An 18,383-nucleotide genomic window follows, 5' to 3' on the forward strand; every position below is an offset into this window, starting at 1 on the left:
GGTTTTTAATTGCAGTGTAGATGTACATAGAGGTACCTACCCTTCAAGGGCATTCAGAAACCATCTAGTTTGGGTTAATTCATGCACAGCATTTACTAGGTGTCCTTGGAATCCCCTGGTTAGTTGCCCAGAACCTGCACATCTGCTGGTGGTTAGGCAGGATATGCTTTGACTTCCTGTCTTACCAACAATGCTATCTCCCCAAAAGCAGACCTGGTGGCCAGCAACCTTTTGTTGCTTATTCAGTCTTTGAACAAATTCTGTGATACAAAGAGAGGATCCAAAAGCGACTTTGGCAACCTGCATAATCTTCCCCAATTGCTGCAGGGATTTATGTTGGCAAACAATTGCTATTTAACATATTGAGCAAAAAGAAAGCTGACCTGCACTGCCTTAACACAGCTATGACTGCCTCAATGACTTCCAGCCAGGAGCAAAGGTTCCATTTGGGTGCATTTACTCCCTCTGAACCCAATCTAGAGGAAAACCTGCAGAAGGGGTTCATTGGCCTCTCCACATCCCCAGCGGGGGGCTTAATAGTCTTTGTAAGAAGAAAGGCGGCTCCCTCCAGCCTTGTGTGGACTAGAGAGTGCTGAACAAGATTACATTCTGAAACTGGTACCCGTAACCACTTATTAATGAGTTGTTCAAAAGACTCCACTCCACCAAGGTCTTCACAAAGTTGGACCTCCATGGAGCTTATAACCCAAGGAAAGCAGATTAATGGAAGACAGCCTTCCATACCAGGTTGGCCAGTTGGAGTATTTGGTCATGCTGTTTGGATTTTGCAACACCCTGGTGACTTTCCAGCACTCCATAAAGGACACCTTTAGGGACATGCCAGAGCAATTTGCCTTCATTCACCTGGATGACATCCTGATTGTCTCTGAAAGTCAGGACCTCCACCATCATCATATGCACATTGCCTTGGAGAGACTCTGCCAAAAAAAAAAAAAAAAAAAAAAACCTCTACACAATGCTCAAGAAATTTGAATTCAATAAAGACACCATGGAATTCTTGGGATATATCATCCCACCTGAGGGACTCATGATAGACCTGTGTGAAGTGGTGACAACATCTGACTGGACAACATCCAAGGATGTATGTGGGATGCAGCAATTCCTGGGGGTTGGCAATTTCTACCAGCAATTTATTGAAGGATTCTGTAGCCTGGTTGCATCCATAACGGCAGTCCTGAAAAAGGGGACCCAGTTCACCTGGTCCATGGAGGCTCAGTTGGCCTTTGATTAACTAAAGAGGGCATTCACTTTAGCACCTACCCTGAATCACCCAGATACCACTAAACAATTTGCAATCAAGGCAGACACTTAATACTGCACCTACAGCAAAGTTTGATCTCAAAACATGGGCCTCCACAACCAATTCTACCCTGTGATTATTATTTGAAAATAACCCCAGCAGAGAAAAATATGATATCTGGGACACAGAGCTCATGGCATCTTTTGATTAATGCCACCTCCTAGAAGGGGACATTCCCAGTCCAAGTTCTGACAGTCCATAAGAGCCTAGAATATCTACTGACTGCTAAAAACCTTAGTCAATTCAGATCTGCTGGTCCCTCTTTTTGGCTCACTTAGATTTTGTTGTAACCTATTGCCTTGGGATGAGCAACTTGAAGGCACATGCCCTATCCCACAATGATGATTATCTCGAACCCGGCAAAAAGTCCTCTGCCAACATGTTCAACTTTGTCAACAGGACACTCAGTCTGTCTTCCATCCGCTGCCTGTGATCCACATCTGCCAGACACTGAATGATGCAGACACCCAACCCAGAATTCTGATGACAGAATGGCCTCCTATCATAAGGGTTGTCTTTATGGTCCAGAGGGATAACCAAAGCTCAAGTATTGAAACTATGTCACAATTCACCACTTGTTGTACATTCTGGCTAATTCAAAATCTGAAATCTAGTCTGGAGAAGCTTCTGATGGCCAGCCTACGAGCTTACATGAGGTCCTGCAACTTCTGTTCCTGTACCAAGAACCCACAATCAAATCCCGTATGGTCTCCTCCAGCCTCTGTCCATTTCAAGAGACTTCCCTGTAGAACTGCCACACAACCAGGAACACTCAGTAATCCTTGTTATTGTTGAGCTCCTAACAAAGATGGTGCACTTCATCATGTGCTGTACTGTTCCTACCTCCTGGGAGACAGCTCAGTTCTTCCTAGAAAATACCTTCTGTTATCACAGGTTAACAACTAGCATTGTATTGCCAGTTCATCTGATTCTGGCAGGAATTTCTTAGATTCCTAGGCATCAAGTCCCTCACTTTGTCTGCCTAGCGCCCACAGACTAATGGGCAAATACAGACTCAATCAAGTCTTGAAGCAGTACATTAACTGCTTTTTGAGCTACCACCCAACTGGCTTCTGCTGCTGTGCAATGCCAAATTTGCATATAACAATGCAATCCATGCCTTGACCCAACATAGCCAATTCTTTGCAAACTATGGCTTTCACCCCTACTTCCACCCAGACTTTCCCATGAGTTCCCCAGTACCAGCCACCATGGATTTTGACTACACCAGCAGAGCCAGCCTCCAGACAACCTAACAAGTGCAGCTGGCCTACAGTAAGATGCCTAATTGGCTATAAAGCAACTAATCCCGTTCTCTGATTTTATTTGGTAATCTGTTACAGATCCTGTCAAAAATAAAGGGAAGGTAACCACCTTTCTGTATACAGTGCTATAAAATCCCTCCTGGCCAGAGGCAAAATCCTTCACCTGTAAAGGGTTAAGAAGCTAAGGTAACCATGCTGGCACCTGACCCAAAATGGCCAATGAGGGGACAAGATTCTTTCAAATCTGGATGGGGGGAAAAAGGCTTTTGTCTGTGTGATACCTTTGCTGGGAACAGATCAAGGATGCAAGCCTTACAACTCCTGTAGAGTTAGTAAGTAATCTAGCTAGAAAATGCCTTAGGTTCTCTCTGTTTTTTGGTTTGTATATTTGCTGTGCTGGAGGGAATGTGTATTCCTGTTTGTGTCTTTTTGTAACTTAAGGTTTTGCCTAGAGGGATTCTCTATGTTTTGAATCTGATTACCCTGTAAGGTATTTACCATCCTTGTTTTATAGAGGTGATTCTTTTACCTTTTATTTAAATAAAATTATTCTTTTAAGAACCTGATTGATGGTTCATTGTTCTTAAGATCCAAGGGTTTGGGTCTGTGTTCACCTGTACCAAGTAGTGAGGATATTATTATCAAGCCTTCCTCAGCAAAGGGGATGTGCAGAGCTTGGGGGGATTTTGGGGAAAAGACCAAGTGGTCTCTTTCCCTGTTCTTTGTTTAAATCGCTTGGTGGTGGCAGCGTATCAGGTTTTTAACTTAAGCTGGTAAGAATAAGCTTAGGGGGTCTTTCATGCAGGTCCCCACATCTGTACCCTAATGTTCAGAGTGGGGAAGGAACCTTGACATATCCTAACTAGTACCCTCTCCTGGCTACAGGTAGGGAACAGTTTTCTGGTGACTGGTGTCATGATTCCCTGTTATTGTTTCTTATAGTGGCCCCTACTGGTTGCTGCTCAGTTAGCTATTCCTCTCACCTTCTACAGCCATCCACACTGATGTGGGACTCTAGGGCGTCATAGTACAGCTGGGCCAAATTTTTTGGAAGAAAAGTTTTTGCCAAAAATGCAGTTTGGCTCAACCAAAACTATTTGTGAATTTGACACATTAGTGGAACAGTTTCAGACAAAAATAATTGCAGGAGGCTATATTCAAAAAGGGATTTGGGTTGTTCTGTGAATGGTGCCTGAGGAGAAAAATGTGGAAAATGCCAGGTTGAATCCCTACTCACTAACAGGGATTTGAACTTGGGTCTCTCCTTCCTAGGTGAGTGCCCTAGGCTAGTGGTTTTCAAACTTTTTGGGCTGTGTATCCCTTTCCAAATGATGTAGTATACCGCATATCCCCATCTGAGATAGGTATATTATGATCCTATGATTAGATGCCAAGTCTGTCTAAATAAAATGTGTTGTCTGCCATTACATGATTTTCCTCATGTATCCCCAACGAGAGCTTATGCACCCTTATGGATATATGCACCCCAGTTTGAAAACCACTGCCGTAGGCTATAGTCATTATCTCTCTGGCCCAATTACTAGTCAAGTATTTGACACAAAGCAGAATGGCTTCAACAGGAGAGACAGAGAGAGAAAGACCCAGCCCAGAATACCTACAAGTCTGGGATTAGTGCACTCACCTGAGGGGGTGGGGGTGGGGAGACCTTCACTCAAGTTCCTATTCCAGAGTTTCCTGTATCTCAGGTGAATGCCCTAGCCATTGGGGAGGGCAGAAAAAGGGTGAATGCACATGCCATCATGTCCTCCTTCTGTCCCGTCAATCTAGCTCTTCATTTCCTGTGCTTTCTCACACACACACACAGCCCACAATAAAATGTTTCATTCCATTTAAACAATTTTTGTCAACACTTCCGATTTGCCAAAAATTCTGAATTTCAGTTTTGCTCAAACCAATTTTCTTCATTTTTGGAACTGCCAGTGAACCACAAAATCAGTTACTTGCCCAGCTCTATTCCACAGGACTGACCACTGGTAAAAAACCTCTGGAGAATACCAGCGGTTAGTGGACCACAGTTTGGTTACTGCTGCCCTAGCTAAGATTGGAGACTTGGAAACTGAATAAAAGATCTCCCCACTGTATTCTCCACTGAATGCATCCGATGAAGTGAGCTGTAGCTCATGAAAGCTTATGCTCAAATATATTTGGTAGTCTCTAAGGTGCCACAAGTATTCCTTTTCTTTTTGCGAATACAGACTAACACGGCTGCTACTCTGAAACCTGCTGAATATTGGGTCCCATGGCTCCCATTCTGGCTTTCACAAAGTGAGTTGAAAGCAGTCTTCAGCTGAGGAGTCCCTCAATACAAGGGAATTCACCAGTGGAAGGATGACCAGCATTCTGTCTCCCCTTCACAGCCCTTACATAGGAGGATATGTTGGGGCATGAGCATAGCCTCCTCTGCACTCTGTCATTCCCTAGCTGCTGAAACAGCCCATTGAGCAGGGATTGTTGCCATGTGCAATGTAGAATAGCTCCTCATGGCTGCTTATAACTGGTCCCATAGGGTCGCTGTAAAAGGATGTATTGCCTCCTTCTGTACACTACCCAGATGTGGATTTCAGTCCTTGATCATTTAGTCTTGACTAAATATTTTAAGTTTCCAGAATAGCTGCCTTTCTTGAATAATATAGAATGTTGCTTCATAATTACTGATCCCACAGTGCATGGGAAATGAGGTATTGTTTAAATTTCACACTTGACAGTTCAGTAATACTTGTCATACTTTTCTTTTCAGGACACATTGAAGAATGCCATGAAAGTACTGCAGTAAATTATTTCTGGTACAGGAGAACTTTAAACATAAGCTCTGATATCACTGACAGTGGCAACTTACAATGGTGGTTAGTTTTGTGCTTGGCCATTTGCTGGACAATTGTGTACATTTGTACCATTCGAGGAATTGAATCCACAGGAAAGGTGAGGAAATAGAGAGCAGACCACTTAGAAAAGTTGACTTGCTGCTCCATCTCTTGTCCTTAAAGTACTGAATTTCAACTTCAGGGAAAATACAAAAACAATTATAAAAAGAAAAGGAGTACTTGTGGCACCTTAGAGACTAACCAATTTATTTGAGCATGAGCTTTCGTGAGCTACAGCTCGCTTCATCGGATGCATACCGTGGAAACTGCAGTAGACATTATATACACACAGAGACCATGAAACAATACCCCCTCCCACCCCACTGTCCTGCTGGTAATAGCTTATCTAAAGTGACCACTCTCCCTACAATGTGCATGGTAATCAAGGTGGGTCATTTCCAGCACAGATCCAGGCTTTCTCACTCCCCCCCCATCCCCGGGAACACACACACACACACACACACGTATAAACTCACTCTCCTGCTGGCAATAGCTCATCCAAACTGACCACTCCCCAAGTTTAAATCCAAGTTTAACCAGAACGTCAGGGGGAGGGGGGGAGAGTAGGAAAAAGCAAGGGGAAATAGGCTACCTTGCATAAAGACTTAGCCACTCCCAGTCTCTATTTGCAAATTGGATAATTGGATACTATTAATTTAGGCTTAAATAGAGACTTGGAGTGGCTAAGTCATTATGCAAGGTAGCCTGTTTCCTCTTGCTTTTTCCTACCCCCGCCCCCCCCAACGTTCTGGTTAAACTTGGATTTAAACTTGGGGAGTGGTCAGTTTGGATGAGCTATTGCCAGCAGGAGAGTGAGTTTATACGTGTGTGTGTGTTCCCGGGGATGGGGGGAGTGAGAGAGCCTGGATCTGTGCTGGAAATGACCCACCTTGATTACCATGCACATTGTAGGGAGAGTGGTCACTTTAGATAAGCTATTACCAGCAGGAGAGTGAGTTTGTGTGTGTATGGGGGTGGGGGAGGGGGGTGAGAGAACCTGGATTTGTGCTGGAAATGGCCCAACTTGATGATCACTTTAGATAAGCTATTACCAGCAGGACAGTGGGGTGGGAGGGGGTATTGTTTCATGGTCTCTGTGTGTATATAATGTCTACTGCAGTTTCCATGGTATGCATCCGATGAAGCGAGCTGTAGCTCACGAAAGCTCATGCTCAAATAAGTTGGTTAGTCTCTAAGGTGCCACAAGTACTCCTTTTCTTTTTGCAAAGACAGACTAACACGGCTGTTACTCTAAAAACAATTATGTTTTTTCAAACCCTAATTCTTGGAGTAGATACCCCCAAATGTATTTTAGGGAGGGATTTTATGACAAAACAAAATGGTCTTTCTCCTTCCTGAAAAAAAAGTTATATTTAGAATATGCTGCTTCAAAAAATTGTACTAGAATGAGATGTTGTAGTAACTAAAATAACCTCTATTGATCCTGTTGTCTCTGTCTCACTTTTCTTATTTCCCTATTAGGCTATTTATGTAACAGCCATATTTCCTTATCTGGTCCTAACTATATTCCTTATTCGTGGACTCACCCTACCAGGAGCCACTGAAGGTTTAGTTTACCTCTTCACTCCTAATGTAAGTATCAGTGTTGGCAGTATAAAAAAAAATATTTTTCTAATTGTACTGTCCATCTAGCTTTCAAATATCACTTTTCTAAAACTTCCTATCCAGTATGTCATCTAAGGTTTTTTTCAGTCAAAGTATTTGTAGTTGTCTGAATATATCTTAGATCTCGATAAGAGTGAAAGGAGTACTAAATCATTTTTTTTTATTAAGCATTTTCCCGTACTTTGATACAATATATGCTTAGGCGGAAGCATATTATGAAGGCATCATTAGTGACACCATAGTTTATGTGGAATTGAGTTTTGCTCCTTAAGGACTGATTCAGCTTCTTGTGTATCCTTCTGAAAATTACAGCACTTACTGAGTAAAAAAATTATTCTGAGATTTTAAAATAATTCACTTTAGGAATTAAACACTTGATTTTTTAAAAAAAAAATTAATGGTAATTCTGCTCCCATCCCCCGCAATTAATGATTCTTCATAATTGAAAGCTTCTTCAGGAGAGCCTGAAAGAATCAGGATTCACTGTGAAGAACTGTCCTATTTCAAAATGACTGCCATCCCCCAATTGTCCTCAATAGTACTGAAGGCACAGATCCCCTCATTTGTAGCCATTTTGAGAACACTACTTAGCTTTTAATTGCTTTTTGAGGAGGGGAGGGGGAAGGGAGAAGCAAACAGCAAATCAGCACAGGGCGGAGAAAGTCAAAATTCTCTATAGTTTTTGCCTAGAACATCTACAGGTTCCTGCTTTAGCTACTTTTGCTTCTGCTGGCTGGAGTTTCCCGCTGGTTCCTCTCTACCCTTCTTCTCGAACACAAGATGGGGGGAGGGGAAGAGGAGTGGCACCACCTGGACCCTAGTATCCCCAGAGTATGTGTGGGTCTCCCCATCACTGTTCGAGGACCAGGGAAGGAATGGCCCAGCTGGGCACCATTTTACCACCATCCCTTACTGCCACAGTTCCTGCTTTGGATGTTTCTGTTCTCACATCTCCCAGGTGAGTGCCTTATTCACTGGGATATTGGGTATTCCGAACACACACACCAACCAATCCCTAAAATCCCCAGCTGGCTCACCCCTGGCTGTATTTTGTGGGAGGTAGGCATGCTCTGAGCATGCCTACCAGATCGGGCCACAGAGGCAAGACAGGCAGGAGAAAGCCTAGTTTGAAAATCACATTGGGGTAAGGCATCTAGCAGCTCATCTAGCTGTGAGGAAGTGTTAGGATTTAGGCAACTTTGTGTGTTCCCAGTGGGGGGAAATTGGGATTAGGTGCTCATAGGGTTAGGCAGCACAAGAACAGTGGTTTTGTGAATGTTAGGCATCAAAGGCCATTATTTAGGCACCACTAAGTAAGTCCCCTTGTGTCCCACAGTGTTTCTGGCTCCTCATAGCATAGTGGGCCATCATCTTCCCTCTGGGCAGTTATGGCTTCAATCCCCATTGAGAAAAATGGAAAGCGGGCAGCAGTTTGTGAAAGATGAACTGTCATTTATGAAAAATAAATGGCAAAAATTGACCATTAATCCTAAATATCTTTTCAAAAGCAACCCATTGCATCAGATCTACTGCACAGGTAGGCCAGGAGCAGGTATCTAAGCTGTAAGTGTGTATATGCAGGGTCACATAAGGAGTCTAAGAAGAAGGGGGAAATCGTAGGTGGTGCGCATGGGGTAATGTAGGGCAGTACAAGACGGAGGGGGACTTTGGAGGACAGAAGGGAGGGTGAACTGGTGTACACTTTAGCTATTTTCTTCTGCTCTAGCTAAGAAGGCAGTTGAAAAAATAAAGTTTTAACTGATCCTATGCTTGGAGCCGCTCCATAGTAATGTAAAGCAGCTAGAGTGTATCAGTAAATCTGGCCATAAAAGTTAAAATTAAGAAAGTGATTTAAGGTTGATACATCATATCTTCAAATCATTAAACCACCACATGGTGACATTAAGTTTCTTCAGTATACATGTATGAAATTTTATTTTATAAAGGAGGACACTCCTAGGCAAAAACTGTTAAGATGTTAAGGTGGAGCATACAGTTTAGCAATTTAGGATAAACTACATTACAGGGATGTTGCAACTATCCTAGAACCTAGCATTATAAACATCAATGGGTTTTGGATTAGGCCCTTAAATATTACACAAAGTATTTTAAATTCATGTCAGTGGAGGAGTATGATAACAATGGCACTTCAGTCTCTCTCTTACAGCTAAATAAGAATTCTTCTTTATAAAATTGGATAACAGAAGTCTTAAAAATCTGTTCAGATCAGTAGTTCGGTGGACAAAAACCTATTTAATTGACTTTCACTGTCTTAATAGCGAAAATAACTACTATAAAATCCTGTACTGCAAGATGGATCTAATTCTTAACATCTTCCAAAAGGCTTCAAATTCTATTTACATAAAAATATAATTAGAGTTTTGTAACAAGATGCACTCACGTCTCACAAGCACACCCTGTCTCAGTGAGTGTGCCTGCACATTCTCTCTGTTTGTGGTGTGTCTTTGGTGACTCAGCCCTCCAGCCAAGTCTGTCTTCCGGGGTACAAGTGCAATAGGGGTTCTCTCAGTGCCCTCTGTAACATCTCTCTCAAATTGTCCCTGCTTCAGAATAGGGCTGTGCCCCAGGCCTCTTTCCCTGGAGGCAGTGTCTTCACCCTCTCAGAGCCTTTCTGGCTTCAGCTCTTCAGCTGGGCCACTACAGTTCAGTTCCCCTTTTGGGGTGCCTCAGAGCTCAGGCCACTTTCCCAGTGGCTGGGGTGGGGTAGGGAACCCAAGCCCACCCTCTACTCTGGGTCCAAATAAATAGCAGACATGCCATGTCCCTTTATTTAAGCTGCACTGCTACTCTAATTCTCTAGGCCACTTCCCCAAGGCTCCAGCACATTCTTCATCCTTACCTCAGGGCCCTGTCCTGATGAAGTCCCAGCAGCAAGAGTTCCTTCTTGCTCTCTTTCAACAGCCCAGCCCAGCCCAGCCCAGCCCTGGGTCCTGTAGTTCCCTCAGCCAGCCAGGCATGCTATCTACTCTCCTCCAAGCAAGGGACTGGACTCATACTGGCCCTTCAGCTCTTCTTATATGAGCCTGCTGGGTTACGATTGGCAGCTTCCCGCACAGCCACTCTAGGCAGATTGGAGGACTGCTCTACTGTCCTTTTCTGGGACAGGATGTGGCAGGTGCCTCAGGACCGAGTCCACCCCCATCACAAGCATGTTAAACCTTACATACATACTCTTACTTTGTACATACTCCAAAAGGAAATAACATATAGCTTAGGTTATAAAGTGAAAATAATGGAAACAACTTTTGAAGTTTCACCTTGTTAGTGTTTAGGGGAACTAAATTGTATTAAATACCAGACTGCCTTCTAGATGGTTTCAAATAATATTTTTAAGATGTTATATTTTATAAATATTTAGTTTATAAATTGAACAATCAGATTTTAAAATGAATGAATTAAACATTTCAATTATGCTGTCAAAGCAAAGTTGAAAGTGATGAATACTAATTCTATAAATATATGTTCTTGATTCTTTTGAAGTATAATTCATATAAATTAAAAGTTTTTATTCTTGCAGCTGCTCCCTCTGTAGTACTCCCATTGACTTAATTGAGACCATTATCGCACTACATCTAGCGCTATGCTGATGGGAGAGTGCTCTCTCATCAGCATAATTACTCCACCTCCACAAAGAGGTGGAAGCTACGTCGGCAGGAGAGTGTCTCCCCACCATCATAGCATGGTGTGGACAGTGCTTAAGTCGATGTAACTTATGTCTTTTTCACACCTGAGTGACATAAGTTATATTGACTTAAGAAGCAGTGTAGACCAGTCCTCAGAGTTCTGCATACACCACATCTGTAGGCCTATGATGGATCCATTACCTTTTTACTGTGGTACTTGACAATGCCTTAATCATGTCTCTACTACGGTACTTCAGTTTCCCTTCGTTTGGGGCAGTTGTGTGATTTTGATGCAGTTTAGCTTTCCACCCAAACCATAAATTCTTTCCTTTCCAGGGTAACAAAAAGTACAGAAGAAACAAAATACATTCCTTTCCCTCCCTGGCCATAATCTTCTTCCAGGAACATATGTTCTCCCTCTGCCTGCTACCCTTCATTCAGAGGAATGAAGGGTGCAGTATTGCTAACCCCGAAGTTCAAAAATAATGAACCCCTTGCAACCCCTTGCAGTGGGATGAGGAGATACAACCATCCCAACTCCATCACCCTTATGCCGCCACATTTGATTGCCTGTTTGTCAAGACCTTGTTATGACCCAGCGATATGGCCAGGTTCTTAATAGTCTCTGCCCTCCAGGATAATGGAGAGTCAGAAGCCCCATGGCTTTAGTGGGGCTAGACAGCCCTAGGTCTCCTCGGTTTAGAAATTTCTTCTCAAGAGTCCTTGGCTGGAAAAGGTAGAAGAGCCCAGACCCATGCACTCCACTCAGTGTTCCAACTCAGGGACCTTGTTTAGGGCAGCCAGAACTAATAATTTTCTATCCCTTCCTGCTCTATAAGCTATTTATTACCTCTCCTTCTCTATAGGCTCCCCCAGCCTCTTGCCCTGGGCCCTGCTTCTCCCCCTTCAGAGCATTGGCTTCTCTGGTAGCTTCTCCCTAGTCTACTGGAGGGATCATATCACTGCAATTCTTCTGCATCTCTGGCAGTTTCTATTCTCCTCAGAAATTCCCTCCTCCCCCCCCCCAACTGAGGTCCTTTTATCATGCCTGGGTGCTTCCCTGCCTAATTAACTACATCCCAGTTACTTGGTGAGTTAACTACTCCCAAGTGAACATGAGCTGCCCCATTTCCCACTGTGGAGCCTGTCAGAGGGCCACCTACCCACTAACATTGTTTTTAACCCTACCGGTCATGAATTCTTTCATTGATACCTTTAGCTTCACTTTATGAAGTGTTTGCATTTCTTAACTTCTAATTCATTCTTCATTATTAACATCCCCTTTTTTATTATCTTTTTACTTTTTATTGCTGCTTTCTTTTCTCTGCAATTAGTACACCTTTTTAACTGATAAAGCCTTGTTATGTGATTGTGGCTTTTTGGTGCCGCTAGTATATTTTAATATTTTTAAACACATTGATTCAAGAGACATGGAAAAATAAACACACTTTTCTCCAAAAAACAGAAAACAGTGAAGGTTAAATACAATTTTCATACACCACAACTGGTGGCATTAGCAAGACAATACTGAAGTAGCTTGATTTCATAGATACTCAGTTATTACTGTGGTGAGCACCATAGAAATACATATACATAAGTAGGGAGAAAAAAGTATTAATCAAAGTTTAATATGTCCATGTAAAGTGTCACTCAGAAAAACTTATATCATAAAATAGAAGATTTTTACTACAATAAAAACTAAGACATTTCAGAATCCCTACATAATGGGCCTTCAAATTATGCTGATTTATTGGAATATTTTGGCATTCACTTCCATTTTTCAGCACACTTAAGTAGGACCACAATTCATGAAATATGAGAACAAAGAAAAAGACAACTGAAAATTTGAAAGGAAGTCTAATACTCACATTCATTGCAATTGTTTCAGCTGAACATTCTCAAAAATCCCCGTGTATGGCTTGATGCAGCCACCCAGATATTTTTCTCTCTCTCCTTGGCTTTTGGAGGACTCATAGCATTCTCAAGCTACAACTCACCAAAGTAAGTATGGCTATGACTTTCACAGATTAGATTTCAAAGTAGCAGCCATGTTAGTCTGTATCCACAAAAAGAAAGCTGTAGCTCACGAAAGCTTATGCTCAAATACCTTTGTTAGTCTCTAAGGTGCCACAAGTACTCCTTTTCTGTTTGCAGATACAGACTAACCATTTGTTGCATATTATTATATTCTTCAAATTGTCAAAACCAGCATTTATTTGTGATACTTGTAAAGTATCTTATCAAACTTTGACCTTCCAATGGCTAAACTATGTTCACACTAAATTGTGTATTTTAAATAGATTAGAAGATGGTAAGAAAAAATTACTAATTTTAAACCTGAAGGGAAAAAAAGATGACAATTTCCCAAATATCACTATTTGCAAGAATATTATTTCTTATTGAAACTGAGCATAGTTTTATTTCAGGACTTACATTTTGTGATTTTTCTATGGGTAAAATTTATATCTATATACACACACACACATGAGAGCTGTCGACTAATCGCAGTTAACTCATACGATTAACTCAAAAAAATTAATTGTGCTTAATGTATGGTGATTAATCACAGTTTTAATCACATTAATAAATTTCAATTGCTATTCTATTGTTTAATAAAAATTTTTGGATGTTTTTCTACATTTTAAAATATATTGATTTCAATTACAACAGAATACAAAGTGTACACTGCTCACTTTATATTATTTTTATTACAAATATTTGCACTGTAAAAATGATAAACAAAAGAAACAGTATTTTTCAATTCACCTCATGCATGTACTGTAGTGCAATCTCTTTATCATGAAAGTGCAACTTACAAATGTAGATTTTTTTTTTGTTCCATAACTGCACTCAAACAAAACAATGCAAAACTTTAGAGCCTACAAGTCCACTCATTCCTACTTCTTGTTCAGCCAATCGCTAAGACAAACAAGTTTGTTTACATTTACAGGAGATAATGCTGCCCTCTTCTTGTTTACAATGTCACCAGAAAGTGAGAACAGGTGTTCGCATGAGACTTTTGTAGCTGGCATTGCAAAGTATTTATGTGCCAGATATGCTAAACATTCATATGTCCCTTCATGCTTCAGCCACCATTCCCAGAGGACATGCTTCCATGATGATGCTCATTAAAAGAATAATGCGTTAATTAAATTTGTGACCGAACTCCTTGGGGGAGAATTGTATGTCTCATTGACATTGTATGTCAATTGTCTGCCATATATTTCATATTATAGTAATTTCAGATGATGACTCAGCAGATATTCATTTTAAGAACACTTTTGCTGCAGATTTGACAAAACGCAAAGAAGGTACCAATGTGAAATTTCTATATAGCTACAGCACTTGACCCAAGGTTTAAGAATCTGAAGTGTCTTCCAAGAGCTGATAAGGACGAGGCATGGAGTATGCTTTCAGAAGTCTTAAAAGAGCAACACTCCAATGCGGAAACTACAGAACCTGAACCACCAAAAAAGAAAATCAACCTTCTGCCGATGGCATCTGACTCAAATGATGAAAATGAACATGCATTGGTCCGCACTGCTTTGGATTATTATCGAGCAAAACCCGTCATCAGCATGGCTGCATGTCCACTGGAATGGTGGTTGAAGCATGAAGGGACATATGAATCTTTAGCGCCTCTGGCATGTAAATACCTTGCAATGCTGGCTACAACAATGCCATGAGAACACCTGTTCTCACTTTCAGATGACTTTGTGAACAAGAAGCAGGCAGCATTATCTCCTGCAAATGTAAACAAAGTTGTTTGCCTGAGAGATAGAACTGAATGGACTTGTAGGCACTAAAGTTTTACATGTTATTTTTGAATGCAGGGTTTTTTGTTTTTTTTTTACATAATTCTACATTTGTAAGGTCAATTTTCAGGATAAAGAGAGAGCACTTTTTTTTACAGTGCAAATATTTGTAATAAAAAATATAAAGTGAGCACTGTGCACTTTGTATTCTGTGTTGCAATTGAAATCAATATACTGGAAAATGTAGAAAACATCAAAAATATTTAAATAAATGGTATTTTATTATTAACAGTGCGATTAATTGAGCCATTAATTTTTTTAATAGTTTGACAGCCCTTATACATGTTTATCCATATTATATGGATAAACAGTCCACAGTCTAGGTCCATGAATTAAATTGTAGACTAATTACTAAAAACTAATTATTTTGCTAAAATATATATGTTGAATAAACCCTATCATGTTGTGTAAATTAATTTGTATGTGTTTTCTTTCTAGAAATGACTGTGAGAAGGATGCTGTGACAATAGTAATTGTAAATAGTATGACATCACTGTATGCCTCCATCCCAATTTTTTCTATTTTGGGATTTAAGGCAACCACTGGTTATTGGGACTGCCTGGACAGGTGGGACATCTTGGATTTTCAGATGCTATGGTGCAGCCTAAATAGATAACATGCTACTGCAGAAACATATATTCAGAGAACACATTTGTATTGAAGGGGAACAAGTTATAAATAGGAAACCTAATATAAACATTTTATGGCAATGCACATTAAAAGGTCATTATCAATAATTATCAGAGGAGGCATTAATAACATGTAAAACAAATACTAAAATACTTATTCATTATTATTATTTATTTACTTATTTGTATTACAGTTGTGCCTGAAGGCCCCAGTCAGGGATCAGCGTTAAGTTGTGCTAGGTGCTGTACAACTATATAGTAAAATGACATTTCCTACCCCAGAGAACTCTGTCTTACAAAACACAAGTGGCTCTAACAACAGGTGGAAGTGGGAGGGAGAGAGAACAAGATAGCAATAATATGAGCTGTTTTTACAAAGACCTGCTTTATGTACTATGTCTGCATAGTCTGAAGGTGGAGTTTGTATTTGAAACTATAAGCCAAATTGTAATACTTAGTTTCTCCAAATATTTTCCCCATAATTTTAACAATACCCTCGTTTAACATTTTTGTTTCTATTGTGAAAACTGTATAAAACTCAACGCAATTCTCTATTAATATTTTAAATGTACATTGTACCATAAATATATACAGTACTGACTATAGCTAGGTGACTACAAAATAGATAATGGGTTCCTGCAAAAGCTTCTGTAGCTATAATCTAAAGATATCTAAACAAATTCTTATACATTAAGAAAAAATGTTGAAGCATGCTTTCTCTGGCAGGAACATTATCAGTATCCTCAATGAATTTGATCTTCCGGACCAAAGCATCACAAGAGACAACTATACAATCTGGTTTGGATTCCTGAATACAACCCATCCAAAAAAAATCACTAGTCTCAAATTGAGAAGTTGTGACCTTCAAGAATTTCTTGACCAGGTATCACGCTTGCATGCTAAAAAATAACCCTTGCTCAAAAATGTTATGGACTGTGATACTTTTCATCTTCTTAACATATATGTTCCATTGCACTTGCAAAACATTGCTACAAAGAACATTGGATACCTACCAAACTGACCATATTTCTTTTGTTTCTACATTTCAGGCATCAGTATTGTTATAAAAACTTTGAGCTCAAAGATCTCTGGCTTAGCATTCCAAGAATTCCTCTATCAACTTACACCATAACACAACTTTTTAAACTGCACCAAGGTTTTCCCATCTGGAAGCTACCATGGGCACATGATTCACCCTAATTTGGCTTATTTGAATAGCACAGGAAATACATTTGTACCAAGATTTTTTTTTAAATTAATCTTATGCTAGACCCCTAAATACATAGTTTTGCAGATCAATTCACTTATTTAGGTGTCTAAGTGCTTAGCACCTAGCAGCCCCCACTGACTTCAGTACGTAACACTTTGGAAAACCAGGTAATTTATTTAGGAGCCTAATTTACAAACTCATTTTCTTAAAATTAATAGATTCTTAGATTTTAAGGCCAGAAGGGATCATCTAAGTCTGATCTCCTTAATAACACAGGTCATAGGACTTCCCTGAATTCATTCTTGCTTCACATCCAATAGCTTGCAATTACAGGATCTCTTTTAGAAAAACATCCAATCCAAAATCTTGACCGTGGGGTTTAGAATTTGAATGAACAAGATCTGCATGTGCATTATAATGCTATATGTTTGAAAAATAAATCTTATTCATCAAAATGTGTTATCTGTTTGTGAATTCTGCAGAGTGCATCTGGAACTGGCCTTGCCTTTATTGTTTTCACTGAAGCAATTATTCTGATGCCTGGCTCACAGGGCTGGGCTGTCCTGTTTTTTGTAATGCTGTTCAGCTTGGGTCTTTCCTCTATGTTTGGAAACATTGAGGGAATTTTGACTCCTCTCTTGGAGCTTCCTGTTATATCTAAATCTGTACCCAAGGAGGTTCTATCAGGTGAGCAGGTTATTTATAGGACTTTCTTCATTTTGTTCACAGAAGCTAGGCTCTTTACAAACTCATGAATTCTTAATAGTTTAATAAATATTTTATGGGGAATTAGTTTGCAATATTTACTCATTGCCACTTCAGAATGTAAATGAAGATATTACAATTGTGAGTTCAACTGCTTTATCAAGTCTCTTTATAGGAGACATAAGGTATAGATCAGATTGTGTTACGGCAGGAGTTGCCAGATGGTGATGTTACATAGTCCTTCACATTTTTTTCTTAGCTTGAGAGTACTGACCAGTCTTAGAAAAATTGCTTGTAGTATTGTTAGTTTTCATATGCAGTTTCCTTTTGTGGAAGCAAGCAGAATAAGAGTGTTCTCTACCTTAATCTCTCTAACGAGAGCCAATTAGTGAAGCAGAATTGCTCCCAGGGAACTGGGCATTGGAGCTGTAGCAGGTTCTGTTTGGCTTTCTTCTTTGGAGTTTAAAAGTGATTATTGGCAACTGGAAATGGATCCAAAGGACAGGGGAAAGACTGCTTTCACAGCTGGACAAGGCCTGTGGCAATTTAAAGTAATAGCTCTGGGTTTATGTAATGTCCTTGCCACCGCTGAAGCTTTTGGAGAGAGTATTGCATTCCATCTCTCTCTCTCAGCCTATTACACTTGGATCCTAGTTCATGATAAAACTTTTGAGCAGGAATGGATACATTTACAAAAGGTCTGCAATAAGGATAAGGGTGGTGATCTGAAAATGAACCTGAGGAAATGTGTGCTATTAAAAAATTACTCTGGGCACACAATTAGCAAGGAGGGGATTTTGCCCTAATGGGTCTTTACAGGAATCAGAGATTACCACAACGCAGGATTTTGACTGACAGAAAAACAAGGCAATAGAGAACTGGACAATTCTCCAGATACTGGTAGATTTACAGAGTTCTGTAAGAATCTGCACTGAAGTTCCATTTATGAGTTCTGCACAGGTTGGGTGAGAAGACCATTTCAGTGCAGAGTAGGATTTGACATTTGCACTACTAAAAAGAACATTGTGACCATCCTTGTTTTAGCACACCCAAGTTTCAAAAGCTCTTTCCCCTTTCCAGATAAAAATGACAATAAAATGGAACTACTTCTTTTCTTCTCTGGCCAAATACTACTCCTTGACCTCTACCTAATGCACAGTGAGCCCTTACCCTTATGAATACACTGTGCTACAGTGGCATACAGGCGGAGATCCTCCATTCAGAGCACCCAGCCCAACTTCAGGAGACTAGGGACTCAGAGTCCCCTTTAAAAAGAAAAGGAGTAC

General features: G+C 40.4%; 1 protein-coding gene across 3 annotated transcripts in view; it reads left to right on the forward strand.

The window, feature by feature from the left end:
- LOC140907149 (sodium-dependent neutral amino acid transporter B(0)AT3-like) overlaps nt 1-18,383 on the forward strand; it is a 103,464-nt gene that overhangs the window by 64,616 nt on the left and 20,465 nt on the right. For all 3 annotated transcript variants that reach the window (XM_073332436.1, XM_073332437.1, XM_073332438.1), the window contains 6 exons: nt 5,345-5,526; nt 6,951-7,061; nt 12,627-12,739; nt 14,992-15,120; nt 15,909-16,065; nt 16,875-17,079. In XM_073332436.1, the coding sequence (XP_073188537.1) occupies nt 5,345-5,526; nt 6,951-7,061; nt 12,627-12,739; nt 14,992-15,120; nt 15,909-16,065; nt 16,875-17,079 (897 nt within the window). The remainder of the gene's footprint in view (nt 1-5,344; nt 5,527-6,950; nt 7,062-12,626; nt 12,740-14,991; nt 15,121-15,908; nt 16,066-16,874; nt 17,080-18,383) is intronic.

This window comes from Lepidochelys kempii, chromosome 2 (genome assembly GCF_965140265.1).
Source record: "Lepidochelys kempii isolate rLepKem1 chromosome 2, rLepKem1.hap2, whole genome shotgun sequence".
Classification (NCBI taxonomy): domain Eukaryota; kingdom Metazoa; phylum Chordata; order Testudines; family Cheloniidae; genus Lepidochelys; species Lepidochelys kempii.